This window comes from Chionomys nivalis, chromosome 21 (assembly GCF_950005125.1).
Source record: "Chionomys nivalis chromosome 21, mChiNiv1.1, whole genome shotgun sequence".
Lineage (NCBI taxonomy): Eukaryota > Metazoa > Chordata > Mammalia > Rodentia > Cricetidae > Chionomys > Chionomys nivalis.
Genome location: NC_080106.1, coordinates 43,087,483 through 43,104,334, shown reverse-complemented (window position 1 = coordinate 43,104,334; position 16,852 = coordinate 43,087,483). Strand labels below are relative to the sequence as shown.

The 16,852-nt window shown below is 46.5% G+C and overlaps 1 protein-coding gene across 1 annotated transcript in view; it reads left to right on the top strand.

The window, feature by feature from the left end:
• The first annotated feature begins 403 nt into the window (after positions 1-403).
• The window catches only part of Rnf150 (ring finger protein 150), a 211,656-nt gene continuing 195,207 nt past the window's right edge, over positions 404-16,852 (top strand). The window contains exon 1 of the mRNA XM_057753267.1: positions 404-1,838. Within this exon, the coding sequence (XP_057609250.1) occupies positions 1,358-1,838 (481 nt within the window). The 5' untranslated portion in view covers positions 404-1,357. The remainder of the gene's footprint in view (positions 1,839-16,852) is intronic.

The following is a 16,852-nucleotide window of genomic DNA, read 5'->3' as shown; positions in this document are numbered from 1 at the left end:
TGACTCTAGAGAAAACTATTCTCTGCTGGCTTAATCTCTGTGCACAGCAGGAGAACGCACTCTAAAACGGTAACCCAAACATGACCCAAATATGCCTCCTTGCCTGCTGACGCTGTCAGTCCGTCCTTTACGGCAGGTCATGGCTGCTACAAAGAGAACACATTTGCAAAACGTCCCACTTGGAGTCTTAAAGTCTGAGAAAGGATACATTTTCTAGGTAACAATGGGCACTATTGACTTCCAGAAGAGAGGAGGGTTGTCTCCCCTATCTACAACACAGACTGGTCCCTAGACCAGCAAGCGCACATCGTCAACGACCCCACCCCCGACCCTATGAACCTCCCTTAGAGCGGATCAGTCCTGGTTTTAAAATGGGATTCTGACAGCCACTGTCCTAGATATTCAGGATTAGGGGAAAGGCCTCAAGAGCAACCAGACCTGGGACCCTCTTCACATCTTCCAGCGAACGGAAAGGCTGTGCGAGAGAGGTGCTAACACTTCGCTGCGCTTAATGCCCTGGCAGTTGTACCCAACGCAAAAGCCCAAAAAAGTTCTTTTTTTCCATTTTGCCCCAACTGATCGAAGTGGCAGGCTGAGACTGAATTTGAAGCCCGGCAGAGGTCGCTGACGCCCAGGAAGAGAGACAGAATGAGCATGGCAAGGGGAGTCCAGGAGCTTTGACATCATACTAAGCTCCTCCTTGCACGCACACATCACACACACACACACACACACACACACACACACACACCATATACAGTCACACACAAATCGTTGTACCCTTCTCTGCACGCCCCCATCCCATCCGCCCCATACCGTCCCCTCCCTCAGCAAGTAGGTGTCCCGGGCGTAGCCACCTAGTTGGGCCAGGGGTGCAGCGCCCACTGCCTAGGGAACCCACGCGTAGCGGAGCAATCAGCGCGACTACAGTCACAGTGCCCGGGACTTCAAGCAACCTGCTCCCGCCCCGCCCGGCTGCTACGAGCAGAGCCGCCACCCCTTCCAAACTCCAGGACCGACCCCCGCCACCCTTATGAGAGAAGGCGACGCAGAGCAAAGAAGCAGGACGCCCAGCAGCCCAACTCTCCCGCAAGCGCGCGCAGCGCCCGCTCCGTGTCGCCGCCGCGATCACCCGGGAAGCCCGATGCCAGCGCCGCGCATCGGCTGAGAGGGGACAGGGCCGGCTTCGCCAGCTCGCACGGAATCCGGCCTCCGCCGCGGCTGTGTGTCCCTGCTGGGGCCCCTCCGGCCCGGGAGTGAGCCGCTGCGACCGGCCGGGGGTTGGCCCGGGCAGGGGAAGGAGGGACGGAGCGGGAGGAGGGCACAGGGGGCGAGGAGGGGACCCTGGAGGAGAGAGATGGCAATGTCTCTCATCCAAGCGTGCCGCAGTCTGGCTCTCTCAACATGGCTGCTTTCCTTTTGTTTCGTGCATCTGCTCTGCCTGGACTTCACGGTGGCGGAGAAGGAGGAATGGTACACCGCCTTCGTGAACATCACCTATGCCGAGCCCGAGCCGGGGGCCGCGGTGGCGGGCGGCGGTGGCGGTGCCGAGCTGCACACGGAGAAGACAGAGTGCGGACGGTACGGCGAGCACTCGCCCAAGCAGGATGCGCGCGGCGAAGTGGTCATGGCCAGCTCGGCCCACGATCGCCTGGCTTGCGACCCCAACACCAAGTTCGCCGTTCCGGCACAAGGCAAGCACTGGATAGCTCTGATCCCCAAGGGCAACTGCACCTACAAGGATAAGATCCGGAACGCGTTCCTGCAGAATGCATCGGCCGTGGTCATCTTCAACGTGGGCTCCAACACCAACGAGACCATCACCATGTCCCACGCAGGTGAGCGACCGGGGAATGGGGGGGGAATGCTTGGCGGACGTGGGGGAGGGGAGCTCGAGAAACGTTTGGGAGCTCGAGAAACGCAGCAACCCGGCACCTCCACTTGGAAAGTCCTTGCAGCATCGGAGACCTGTCTCTTATATATGGACCTACTAAGTTTTGTTATGCGTCGCTTGGGGACAGGGAAGGAGGCTACACGCAGGAGAGATTTCAGTATGTTGGAGACTATTAGATAGTCTGGTTTGGAAGCGGGTTCACAGTGGTAGGGAATTCCCAGGAGAATTTGGCAAGTGACGTTTGGGGGACAAGGCTGGCATATTCTTGTTAGTGATCCGCCCTGGCACCTGTTTGGATCCGGAAGATCTGATAACTCAGTTGTGTGCTTCTCTGTGTGCGAGTGTTTGGGTAGCGAGGGTCAGGTCAGGTTACCTGCCTGCAGCTGACCACTTGCAAATGCTCCCACAAAGTCAGGTTTCAGCCCTTCTCGGGAGCCCCTTCTTCCCCTTGTTGACTTTGCACAGACCATAAATAATATTCAATGTACCGGCTCTGCCGGGCTGTCGTCTCGAGAAGCTCACTGGCCCGGAGCACTGGTGAAGAATAGCAATACCCCCAAGCCTGGGAGAGCCATAAAGTCAGACTTACTTTCCACTGCTGTGCTGGCCCTCGCCTGCCTGTTTCGGTATGCGGAGGACTGCAGGGCAGAACGGAGCTTTGTCGGGGATCACAGGGACCAGGACTAGAAATAAACCTTCAACACAGTCTGTAAGCAGTGTTTCCGAGAGACAAGTAACAGAACCAACAAGGCTGCGTGGCTCACTGGTTTAGGAAACTACCCTCCTGGAGAGCAAGTCTCTACAGAGGTGCCTGAGAGGTCCTTTCCTCTCACAGGGTGTCCTGACAGGAGCATGTTCTGAGTGGAGTAGCCCAATCAAAACTATTATAGCAAGTAAAGAGCAGATTTTTAACCATCAGACTATTGAGATAGAACACCTAGGGTGGCTGTGTGCAGCTCTGCTTTCTTTAGAGAGTGGTTTCCCTTTGAAGAGTTCATATCGTCTATTAGTGAAACATACAATTAATTCGCCCCAAGTAATCAACACCAGCTGTTATAGTCAAGGGCCTTTGTCAACCTTCAGGCAAACAGGTTGGGAGCAGAAATGCCAGAAGCTTATGAAAAACAGGCCAGGAAACGGTGCCGTGTTTGTGAAGAGAGGCAGTTCCAGTCCTGCATGTGAGAGGCATTTGCTGCGTTTCCTTGAGCTCAACCATTCTCCCAGGGAGAGGCCTGTGGTCTGACCTTGAGTCATGGGACCATAGCTTAAACTTGATCTCCGAGGATGTCGCACCAAGTCACATAAAGCGCTCCGAGTCACATAAAGCACTTTTCAATTAACATTTAGTAAGGGAAATCTAGACTCGGGAGTGGGAAGTAGGGCATGCAGGAGTTATTCTGGGTTCTGTAAACACTGAGGTTGTTCGTTGAATGTACAGGATTCCTTAAATGCTTCTCTGAGTCTGGACATGGAATCCTAAACTGCATTTCTCCATGCACAACAGACTAGTTATCATTTGCTCCTGTCCAAGAGACTGTTTTGAGAACCACAGACACATTGGATCAATTAATGGCATAATTTGATTTTCTACACAAAGGATGCTTACTGCATGCTGAGAGGGAAGGGCTTGGTGATAGTCTAAAAGTTAGAAGCCCCCAGAATGTATTTCTCCATCTCCAAAAAACAACAACAACAACAACAATAAAAACCTCAAAACCCTGTTAAAGTTGCATCTGCTGTTAACACTGGACTCCCTGTCATGCCTTGGAGAAGGTCCTGCATTGGTCAGAGCATGAGTCTTCTACAGGACAGAGTGATGTACAGGATGCGCACACTGGCCTGCTAATCGATGGCTTACACTTGCTCTAGAACCCTAAGAGTCTGTTTCTCCTCATTACATGTGAGTCCGATGTGGGAATTCACGTAGGAAACCATGCACAGGTTAGATGTCAATGGGATATTCCTATTTCATGAGTTTGAACGCAGGACACCAGGGGACAGAGTTGTGGCCTTTTTAATCTAGTCCCTGAGAAATGTGGAGCAAAGTTAAAAACTAACATTGTCTCTCCTTTCCACCGATGCCCTGATTCTGGAGCTGATGGCTTCGGGGAAAGAAGGCTTGGAATTGGAATTCCGGAGCCCACCTAGTGTCTGTGTGTCTGATATGATAGACCACTAACACATCCAAGAAATACAGGTTCAGTTAAATAGAAGTTCTTTTCTTCACTCTCCCTCTTTTCCTCTATGCTCTTTCAAATGTTTTCTTTTTGAGTTTCTGCCACTTCTGCAGCTGACACCTCCCAGTCACAAAGATGTGGACGTTCCTGATGCCAATGGCAGTTTATTTAATAGTGGGTTACTCAGCCTCACTGGTATAGGGTTTTCCCACTATGAAATTCATTCTTTAGACAGTATCACGCTGCTTCACGTACTGCTGAACTAGGTGCTTCCTATGCCGCCTGATCCCATGGACACATCTCCCTGTTCGCAGTTGTTCGCCGTACCCGTGCAGCCTGCCCCCGTCAAACGCTAGCCTGCTTGCCTTCCTCCATCTCTGTGTATTTGTCTCTTGTGCACAGAATATAGATGCGTTCTCTAATCTGCAGACTTGGTCTAGTTTCTTTCACATCCCACACTCTTCCCTGGGTTTACCATGGTTGTATTAAGTACCACTGATTACTGTTTTATTTTACTGCCGAATAGTATTTCACATTTTACTTATTGTAAATTGATGGGCATTAGGTGATGCGCACGTGCGTGTATGTGTGTGTGTGTGCGTGCGTGCGCACACAGGTACGCTCCTGTACATGCGTGTATTTCTCTTAGTTTTATTTGTAGGAGTAGAATTTCTGGGTTCCATGGCCACTCTGTGACTTTTGAGGAATTGCCACATCCCTTCCTCGTACTGGTTAGTGTCTCAGCAAGTGTCACCTTGGCACAGGCTAGGATCATCTGGGGAGAGGGAGCCTCAGCTGAGAGAATGCTCAGTAAGATTGACCTGTAGGCAAATCTGTAGGGTATTTTTCTTGATTGATGATGTGTGAGGGCCCAGCCCACCGTGGGTAGTGCCGTGCCAGGGCCGATGGTCCTGGGAGATAAATTAAATCAACCTGAGCATGACCGTGGCAAGCAAGCCTGTAAGCAGTGTTCCTCTGTGGTGTCCACCTCCACGTCTTGAATTCCTGTCCCGACTTCCCTCGGTGATGCACCGTGACCTGAAGGTCATAAGATGAGATAAATGCTCTCTCTCCTGGGTTGCTTTCAACCATGGCCTTTATCACAGCCACAGAAAGCAGACCATGGCTTTCCTTAAGTATCTAAGTCATTTCCTCTTACTACCACCCGTGACGAGTGTCAGTCCCTGAACCTCCTCCTTGGGACTTGTTAACCATGTTTAAATCAAGGTCAGTGTGAGATGTGAGGTGGTGTCTTCATTATGGTTTCATTTTGATGACAGTTGCTTTTTTTCAGGCATGGTCTTGCCATATAGCCCAGGCTGGCTGCAAACCCACAAGCCCCCAGTATCAGCTAGAGAACCCTGCAGTTAGAGCTGGGCCACTGTGCCTAGCTCAACAGTTCCTTCTTTGGAACACGCTCTTGAGTCAACGGTTCCCTTTTCGTTTTGTTCTCCTGCCCATTTACGTCAGTCAGCACTTGCTCTTTCCTAGACTTTCGCTTCATGTCGTTTTTGCCCAGGAGAGGTGGGAAAGAAGGAAAAGGAGGGGGCGGAAGAGACCGGGGGATCAGGGGAGGGCAGAAGTGCATACTTCTCAGCGAGGGCTGGTACAGTTGAATTTGTGCATCCTCTATAGACAGGAGGTGCGTCTTTAAAGAAAGCCTCCAGGAACCAGAACAAACAGCTCTGGGCCACCTCCCCCGGTACAAGCCCTGATGCTCACAAAAGTTGTTCTGAGGCCTGCCTAAGAGCTTTATTCCAATGTTCTTTGAGGGAAGGGCAGCAGGCCTTCATGGGGAGCAGATTAACCAGAACAGGACTCTAGAGGAGACCACTGGGCTTGTATCCTGGCTTTGCTATTTTCATGCTGTGTGAGTTTGAGCAACTTGTTCAACCTCCCAGGGCTTAAGTGTCCTCCCCTGTGACAGAGGGGTCACCTGGACTGATGGCTACATGAGTTTCATGGGTTAGTACACAGGTATCTCCATCTTACCTGCATCTGAGCTGGCACACGGCAGAGGTCTCTCATTGAACCCGGAACTCACCATTTGGGTAGGATACCTGGTGAGCAGACCCTAGGACCCACCTGTCACCACCCTCTTGGGTTGGCTTTTGCATGTGGTTGCCGGGGATCTGAACTCAGGTTTTTGTGATTGAAAACGCTTGATCTACTGGGTCCTCTCCCCAGTCCCAACGTCAACTGTTGTAACTCAGAGACACATAGCAACGATAAGAAGCTATAAAATAGACCACCCATATCCCCTGCTCACCTAGCTCTGGAAACCTTAAGAAAGAACTCCTAAGTCATTCTTTCATGCTTTAGTGATGGAGCAGCCATTGCATTCCCATCGGCCACCTCCACTGTTGGAAAGAGGATGCTCTGCCCCTCTGATCATCAGGGAGCTTTGTATGTGATGACTTCACTGTCATTACCGTGAGGATCGCTTGCTACCTGTGGTGAATCCCCGTGTGAGCAGCTGTCCGTATCTGAGTTTCTTTATGGAAGAAGTGATATTTTCCCATTTCAAAGGATGGACTTGTTAGCTTTCTGTTTATCAACCACTAGTACATAGCTAAGAGGTAGATAAATCTCTAGTTGCCTAGGAAGGACTTTGGATGGCACCGGAGAGATGGGGGAACGGAAGGGAGGCTGCATAAGTTACGGATCATCTTCAGTGCTTGGAAAGAGGCAGATAGAGAATTCCCACCTATTCCCGACTTCTCCCATGTGGGGGGGGGGAGCACAGAGATGATGAAAGCTCTGTCTGTGCGGTTAGGTGTGTTCTAATCCTTCTCTGCATGGCTTCATGCTACCTCGATGGCTCTTGCTGTAATGGCTAGTCTCCTTCTGTCCTGACCTCCATGTAGGAGCTAGCTGCTTTGATTAAATCAATTTTTAGGGCCCTTGTGTTTCTAGAATGCTACCATGCAGTTTTACTCTATATTTTCTATCTAAGTGCCGTACTCGCCTATCTTTCCAGGTATCATAGAGTTCTTCCCTCGGGAAGATCATGAAAACCAAGTAGCACTTACTCTGTGGTGGGGTACCCTAAGAACTTTTGTGTTTGACTTAGTTCTTACAACTCCCCTTACTATGCCAACTTCTACATGAGAGGGTGGAGGTGACCTGGTCACAAGGCTGTCGGGTATGGAACTAAGCCACAGATGCTGGAAGCCTGCCCTTGGGGTCTATGTTGTTACCTCATGCTCCCTGCCATCTTAAAAGCTACTGCAAAAACTGGCTGAGGACGGTGGTCGCTTGACATCGAACACAGAGCAATGCTATAGGTCCATTCTTGCTTCAGAACATGTCTAACGAGTCTGTAGGCAAATCTGTCACCAACTAGAGACCAGCATGACTGTAGTAGAGAGACAGGACCTTACATCAGCTCCTCCACATTTGTTTACATCATCTTTTGATTTCGTTCAATCACTGGTCACTTACTGTTTTTGTTTTCAGTTTTTTTCTTTCCTTTGTTTACATTTTATTTTATTAATATTTTTTCATTTATTTTGCATACCAACCACAGTTTCCCCCCCTTCTCTCCTCCTGCTCCCCCCCAACTCCCATCTATCCCCTTTCTTATCCGCTCCTCCTGGTCTCCATTAAGAAAGGGGCAGGCCTCTCATGGGCTTGCACAAAGCATGGCTCATCAAGTTGAGGTAGGACCCATCCCCTCCCCCTGCATCCAGGCTGAGGGAGGTAATCCAGCATGGGGAACGGGTTCTCAAAAGCCAGCCAACAGACCGACCTATATAACTGTCACACATATGCAGAGGGCCTAGGTCAGTTTTGTTCTTTATGGAATGTAAAATTCAGATTAACCGCTCCCTAAGAACTATTAGAAATGTATTCTTTATGCATCAAAAAATTCAGGATACGTTTACTAAAGCAAATGTTTTCCTTTTGTTGATCAGAACGCTCTTTCACATGTCTGTCTTCCTGGCTGGCAGGCAGGCTGGCTATAGCATGGCCCAGGTCCCCAACTCCTTTTATGCTCTTGGTCTGAGCCATCACTTGTCCTCTGGGCCCCAATACAGGTTGCGTGTGTTTGGAACCTCAGTTTTATCACAGTTCCAGTAGGGTATTGAGATGAAGCTCCAGAAAACAGAATTTAAATTTAATTTGGTTCAGAAAGGGTAAAGCATTTCTGGCATAAATGTGTTTAGAAATGGAAGGGATTCCTTTGAGATGCTAAGCTTTCTCTGGCGCTGGATTGGGCCTGACGGGGGCACCGGACATTGTGGAACCACCAGTCCTTGAGTTCCAGCAGGTGACTTCTGAAGGGCTTTCCAAGGCCTGAGATCACATGATCTTCTGTTTAGCCTTCTGTCTTCCCTTCACTTTTCTGCTAAGACTCATGCATAAACTCTGTCCTTTATGTTTGGCCTTAATTTCACACACCTGATCACCCTCCTGGCCAGTTTGTGTGCTCTTGTTTATTTTATACTAAACCATAATTCTCCCCCATCTTTCCTGGCAGACAGCAGTCTAATAGTCAGGAATTGCAGCCTCTGTTATTAAAGGCAATAATTCATCATCAGTGTTAAATAACATTCTTGGCAGTGTAAGCTAACATGGCCAGGGCATTTCCAGAAACTGAATGAGTGGTTTACACAGTTTTGGTCAGAGAAATGCATGTTTGGGGGCTTGGAATGAATCCTGCCCTCCTTTTCCTAATCTTTGGTTAGAATTTGATTGTCATTCCTGGTTGTTCTCTTCTTAAAACTCCACGCCTCCCACCCCGATTCTCAAGAAAGGAAGTCATTTTATTGGTTGTAAAATCTAGAAAGATCCAGAAAGAATGTGGAGATTTTTTTCTGTAGAGTTTATTCTTGTAGCTTCAAAAAAGGGTGTTTACACCTCTGATATGGAGTTAACGGCTTAGAAACCAGTTTCCTAATTTAAATTGAAGGAGCTCAACCATGTTAGTCACTGCTCAGGTGAGAACTGCAGCATGCAGTGAACTAGGTGTTTTGGCATCACCTAGAAGTCTTCAGTCTATTACCAGAAGAGATATTTCACGCATAAGAGAATCTTATTATTGACGAGTGACTAAGAGACGCTGGGGCCCTGTGTCTTTCCTAGGGTAAACAGAGAGATACCAAATTTGAGTTATGATGAAGTTTAAATCTTCTTCAGATCATCTCAAGCCTTGAGGGTTTGCTGTAACATAAAACTGAGAAACAATGCAGCTTCCAAGGCAGGATTGTTCTAAGTTCAGCTAGGACTGCTGTATTAAGTGGGGGCCTTTTCATGGGGACAGAGTAACACAGGCTCTTACGTGCTTTAATTTGTGGATGGATAAATGTGCTTCCTAGAGTGCAGCCAAAATACTAATGATACGGTTAGGCCTAAAACTTCTTCCTTCCTGTTTTCCTTCTTTTACTTTTGTGTCTGTAGGTGTGTAGAAATGCGTGGGAGTGTACATCCCATGCCGTGTGTGTGGAGGTTAAAGGGCAACTTTCTGGGTGTTGATTCTCTTCTTCCATGTGGGTGCAGGGCTTAAACTCAGGTCTGGGCAGCAAACCCCTTTACCCACTGAGTCACCTTCTCAGCTCCAATTCTAATTGTGGTTTTCCTACAATGAAATGATATTAATTGTTCTTATTGTTTCAAATTTTGAATTAATTTCCCTACATAATGTTTGCTGTTTGCTTCTTTGCTTGGCCTCTTCCATGATCCACAGTGCTACGCAGAAAACACTTTAGTCAGAAAGTTGAAGCTTGCCTTCTGGGTTGCTTGGCACTTTCATATGCAAGGTGTGAGCATATATTTAAAAATAACAGGGATTTTTAAATTTAAAAATAATTTTGTTCTATATATGTGACTTCCAGAGCAGCGTTTGAAGTACCTATGTTAGGATAGGGAAATGGATACCCAAATCTCCTGGAAATCTTCTATTTCTTAACCAATTCATCTTGGCGTTTCTCAATTTTAGCTAACCATTACCTGTACCATCCACTTAAACAGGGTGGACAAGGCAAAAAGGGTTTTCGGGTGTACTTTCAGTGCGTGTGTACATGCACCCATCACACACACACACACACCGCTTTTCTCCCCTTTCTCTTCCTTCTGGTCCCTGCTGGCCACAGAGGTGGTCCATCTGGCTATCATGCCATAACTGACTAAAGCTGCATCAGAAATGTGATCCCAAACGACCCAACTCATAAGAGGACAGAAAAAAAATGTTCTGCCCTTCATCTATTGGGGAAGATTCTGGAATATTCTTCCTTTCCTGATGCTAACAGAGCTAGCTGCCTTTTAAGCTCTCTTCCCTACCTGACCTCAACAACAAAACCTACCCCTGCCCACTCCAGCGAGAACAGCAGCGGTCATTGCTTCTCATCGGAACTCTACGCTTTCCCTTCCATAACCGGACCACTCGACCTGTTTGCTCGCATCCGGCAGAACTCGAGCTCCCTGAAAGCAAGGCTTCTAGACATTTCTTTGTTTATGGTTAAGTTTCCCAAGGCCCGAGGAGCCCTTGACACATGGACAGTGCTCAATAAATATTGCTAAGTAGCCTAGAGACCACAAAGATGGATGGCATTAAATGGCGATTTTAATTTCTCACGAAGTGTAATTCTGACATTAAGTTCCCGTTTTCTTACCCTTTCTCCCATATACATATACTCATGTCTCATTCGACATTCCCACCCCCAAAAGTGTGTATCCGTTTTGTGGACTGTGAAAGAAAGCAGACACTTGGGTCAGTATTCAGCTAGGAGGAAAAGGCATGCTGGCAGCAGATTGCAGGACACAGGACATCACAGGGTCTGTGTTTAGATGTGTGCAGTGTTTATTATGGTTCAGCATTACGAGTAAACACACCCGGCATTTAAGGTCTTCTTATTTTAAATGAAATGCATATGCCAAATAGACATTTTTTTTCAAGGAACCAGAGTTTTGTAGTGTTGTTCATTAGAACCACCAAGCACAAGTTTCCATGTGAAAAATTTGAAATTTATGTGGCTTCTCCTGCAAAATTGAAAATTAAAAAAAGGTTGAGGACTGGAGAGATGACTTAGTGGTTAGGAACAGCAGTTGCTCTTCTTAGAGGACCCAGGTTTGAGTCCCACATGGTGGCTTGAGGTTGTCCATCATCCAGTCCTCGGGGTTCACTGCCCTCTTCTGCCTCCATGGCACGGCGTATGGCATATATAATACATGTAAACAGAACACCATGCTCAGTTAATAAAAGTATCCCAACTCTCAGGAGACAGAGGCAGGCGGATCTCTGTGAGTTCGAGGCCAGTGTGGTCTATAGACACACTGAGTTCCAGGACAGTCGGGGCTACACGGAGAAACTGTCCTCACAAAACCAAAAGGAAAACATGTTTACAAGTGAAAAGGAAACTTCCTTACACATTGTGGTGGTTCCAAAGCCATCTCTCTTACATGCCCGGGGAACCTGATCTGGTTACAGGAGTCTGCCACTGGGAGTGGCTTGCCAAGCCTTGTGCCCTCCCGGTTTTTTTACCTGCTAGCTGCTTCTAGTTAGAGCTGCCTTGGTTAGCAGTCTTGCTGCCCCTGCTGTGCAGTGCCTGGGGCTTGCTTCAGGGCATTCTGCCATGATGGTGGCTGACTCCTATCCTCCTGGAATGACAAACCCCCACTAATCTCTTCCTCCTAGAAGCTGCCTTGGTCATGGTGCTTAGTCACAACGATACAAACAGGAGTGATACATACTTAGAGACATACATGCACACAAATAAAGTATGTACATATAAACATGTACATGTATACATGCTGTCTGGGGTTAAGGAAGAAAACCTAGGCACATAGACTGAATACAGACACATCCATCATTTTCTGTGTGTCAGATCAAAATTGTAAATCTTTCCTTCAATGTGATGCCAACACCAAATAGACAAATTTGAAAATATTGAATATTTTAAAAGAGGAAGATGATAAAACCATCCACAGCTCAACTATCCACATACTCTATCGATTGATTTACTGATTGTAAAATAAAATAAGTGTATTGCATGTATGTGTGTGCCTGGTGCCTGCTGGGGGCAGAAGAGGGCATTGGATTCCCTGTCACTAGAGTTATGGATGGTTGTAAGCCACTGTGTGGGTGCTGAGTACTTACCCAGTCCTCTGGAAGGGCAGCAGGTGCTCTTGACGGCTGGACCATCTCTCCAGCTCCTACTCTGTTTGTTTACTTAATTATATTGACTTTTACCAAACTGAGAATGTATTTTGTGTGTGTGTGTGTGTGTGTAAAATCTTAAATTTGAATGGTATGTTTTGAAATTTCTTTGATACTCCTATACTTTTCTGTGTCGTTTTGCCCTGCTCTGGCATGAACGGTTCTTCTGTAAACCTCCTGATGTAGCTAAGCATAGATACAAGCTCTGATTACCTTCTTAGCTAAATTCCGGAGCACTGGATTAGTCAAAGGCTTTCCAAGTTTGGCTGCACAGCAGGTCTCTGTGGGTGTTTGTTTCGTTTTATAGCCAGTTGGTGAACTCTTTGGGCGCTCTTTTGGTGTGTGTGATGCTTCCTTGGAGGAACAAAACCATGCTCACGTGGCTGCAAGCTGGACTAGTTTGGCAGCTGATCCAAGTCACAGGAGGTGGAGAATCGGAGGCAGTAAGTGATGGAACCATCCGGTGCCGCTCCCGGCTGCCTCACCACAGAGTTCTGTGTCTGGGAGATACTAAACGCAAACCAGCAGCACTCTGGAAGCTCCAGTGTCTTGCGGTTCTCCCTAGGCAACTCCTCCGGGTCTCATTTTCTGTCATTGGCTCCTCCTGAGTGTATCCGCCCCCCCCCCCCCCGTCCTCCCCCTCCTTGCAAAGTTGCCCCAGACAGTCTGCAGAGAGCCTAATACGATCTCACATGAGGTGGGGCCTGGGATGAAGCTTAACTGACCGCCACGATTGGCAGCCACTACACCAAATGAAAGTCCTCTTAAGTTTGTTTTGCTGCTGTTGCTCCATATGGTTCCTTTAATTGATGCAAGAAGTATTTACAAGGAATAGAGTCATGTAGCTCAAGTCCCCTTGTCCCAGAACCGTACGATACCCGAAACACTTCCCGACCCAGTTTCTCCCCACCCTGCAGAGTCCCTGTTTCATGTTTACTTAGTTTTCTCATTTATAGAACACGGGCATGTTATAAATTTTATATTTTCTAGCCAATACATAAAATGTGTCCATATGAATGTGGTACCCTGTGATAGCTTACTATATGTATACATTGTGTTGCTTGAACCAGCGTTAAGCGTATCTTCAAACATTTATTTACAGAGTAAAGATTCAAAATCCTTTCTCCTTGCTTTTAAGATATCCAATATGCCATTGCTTTCATCTGTCGCCATCTTGCTGTACCACCAAGCTTCTTCTACCTAACGGCGACATCGCTACACCCACCCATCCTGCCCTCTGCTCTCGTGAAGTTCATCTATCACGTGGTTCTTTCTTAATGACATAAAGAAATTAGGTAATTGTTTCACGTGTACCAAAATCCCACTTGAAAAAAATGTAGTAACTTTATTGTATTAATTTCTCAAGGACTGCAGCAGTAAACGAAGAGGGCCCATGTTCTACAAATATTATCGAATCACGATTTAGTGGCTCGCTGGAAATGATGGGAATTTGGAGGGCAGAAATAGGACCAAGAGACGGTAGGCACAGCGAGTACCAGAAAGTATGCAGTGTGTTTGAACAACAGAGGTCCCATATGAGTGTGACCAAATGATAAAGGGAATTGGCATTTGATTGAAATCAAGTAAGATTTCTTTTGTATGCCAAACATTGATCATTTTCCTTGTCTTCCCATCTTCAGGCTGAAAAGGGTGAAATACCACACTGTTTTCACCAAGAAGGGGAGATCCCATTTGACGCACACCGCTGTCAGTCTGCAGGGTCATTTGCAGAACAGATGACGGGGTGGGGGCGGCTCTGGTAACCGCTGACCTGGTCCCATGCTTAGACACCAAAGCCTTAGGGGACTCAAGATAGAAGTCTGGAGTCAGCCAGCTGAGAAGCACACTTGCCACCTTTCTAGGAGGGGAAAGGCAAAGGAAACGGTTTACTAAGAACTGGATGTCTTGCTGGACCATATGCTTGCCAGCTCAAGAAGCAAAATTTTACCCCGAGCTTTGGAGTCTTTGTTTGCAAAATGAACATCGTGCATTCTCTATCAGAGTAGTCGTCTCTTATAGCAAGTGCTAAAGATCAGCTCTGAGTACTGAATAAAAGTGAGCTATAATGATGGTCAAAAGAAATATATTCTGAATACAACTTTATAACCATCAATGTTCTTGTCATGAGTCCAAGGGTCACATCTGCCCAGTGTCTGCTGCCCCCTCCCCACAGGCCAGCTTCTGTCTGGATGTCTGCTGTCCCCTCCCCACACTGGCCAGCTTCTATTCTTGTCCACTCCCAGCAAGCACATGACACACTTTTAAAAATACACACCCAAGCCAAGCATTCTCCTAGTCAGTTCTTGCAAGGATTTCCCATCAGGCCAGGAACGAGGTCAGAGGTCTCACCTTGCCCCCACTACCTCCCGATACTCCACCCAGTCTAGCCCCCTGCCACGAATCCCTTCCCATTGTAGCTACTCTTTGCTTCCTGCCTTAGATGGTCCAGACTTGTTCCAAAACCAGGGTCACTGGAAATCTCTCCCCTAAAAGATTTTAAAGTAGAAGTATCTGAAATTTTTGAGAGTGATACCAAAACAAGAATATATATGTGTGTGTGTATACATACATACATACATACATATATATATATATATATATATATATATATCCATTTACCTGTTTCACCAGATTTAATCACTATAAATAAATAAATAAATTGAATTTATTATTTTCTCACACTAAGAGTAAATTATCTTCTGGTAAAATATAATTCAATAACTTTGTGGAATTAAGTAAATCATTATGCAGATGAGCAGGAATCGTACCAGCTGCCACCCTCATTTTCTGCACCTTCCCTCCATATATGTCCATGGACCAACCCCTCATATCCCCGACGTAGCTGAGTCGTGTCCTTCACGGAGGAGTCCTTCCGGGCACTATGAAGGAAGGTCATGTGGTTCTCGTTCTCTTGCATTTCTCTTACCGTCTCCTGGAGCTCTGCTACGTCATTTCTCACGTACTCTACTCTTTTCTTTCTCTCCCATGGAAACACATTTTCATGGGGGAAAAGAAATTATCTGGGGGATACACACACACACATATATTCATAAATATTTGTATTCCTAAACCCTGAAAACAAATGATATGTAGTAAGTAGTCACTAAAAATGGGAAAGAGCCAGAGACTATATACTAGCCATCTTCTCGGTGGCGCTGCGTATGTAACTGACGGGATAACTTACATTACATGTACTTTATATTACATATACTTTATTTGGGTCATGTCAAAGATAATATTAAATTGGAGTGAGTAACTATTCCTTGAGCTTTCAATAGCTATGCTGTTCTCCCTGGACTGTGCTCGGAGAACTATCTCTTCCAAGCTGAATGTAATCCCTGGTCAGTTGCTACCTGTTCACGATGCTTCTCATCTGTGCTATGGAGCTCTGCTGGGGTGGTCTGCAAGGGGACATGTAGATGGTCTTTGGAACCAGCTGTTATCAAACACAGAAGTGAATTCACGGTAAACTCCCTGGGGAGAGTGCTGCATGCATGTGGGCCTCTGATCGAGGAACCCTGGGTGTCATTCTAAGGGCTTTTGTGGACTGACAGAGATGTATGTATGAATCTGTCGTTCCATGTAAACACTGCTTTATTCCAAAAGACTTTAAAGTCCTTGGCACATGAAGAAGGGTGTCAGTGTTCTTCCAAATGAGGAAAACGGCAAATGACAAATGATAGATATGTCAAGTTAAGACTTTTAGGGCCAATGGGAGAGATATGGGAGAAAACTTCACATTTTATTCCTAAATCAGAATAAGAAAGTGGTATCTGTGAAAGGGGATTTTTGATTCAATAACTGAAGTTCATTGGGAGTGAATTTAATCTATGCACCTGAGTGTCTACATGTTAGCTCAGAAGAACTATATGCATAGGTAGTTTGAAGTAATGAGGTAATTCCTGAGCTATTTTAACATTTCATTTCTATACGTAATACCACACTTGGTGTCTTTAGTGGTTTTTTAATCCTTTCATAGATACATTTATAATGTCAGACTGGTCCTATTTTATCAAGTTTAAGTCCCCTGCCATCTCCCCCACCAGCGTGTGCTTTAGCTTCCCGTGAAGAGTTCCGTGTACCCAGCCCATGCACACTGGTGTCAAGCATAGATTTCATGATGTGTCCCAATCTTTGAGAATATCAACCAATTGTCCTGATTAACTCTGACACCTCTTGATGGTTTTTACCTGGTGGGAGGCACCGGGCCCTTAGAGCAAGTATTTAAAGGAGGGAACACAAAGCTGCATGGCTCACCTAGCAACGCAACTCCTGACCAACCTGTAGGACTCTGACCCTGCAAGTGTGAAGGGATGTTTGATCCTAACCTGTGTTTTGCAGATTAAAAAGTCATTACTTTTTTTCAGCCTCTTGAACTTTTGACTACCTTGAAATCCTCTCCACCCAATTATAACTGAATTCATTTAAATGAGAAAGTCTCCTTAATTAAATAATTAAATGATTCCTGTAATTTGGCTTCCTGCTATCTGATAACTCAACCTCCTTGAGTTGAGATAGTATATTAAGTAGTAACCTCTTATTTACAAGAAGCCACTTGTGCTTAAGTTTGCTAATTTAGTCATCATGTGAAAAATACAGGCAAGATGGAGAAAGGCCATTTTC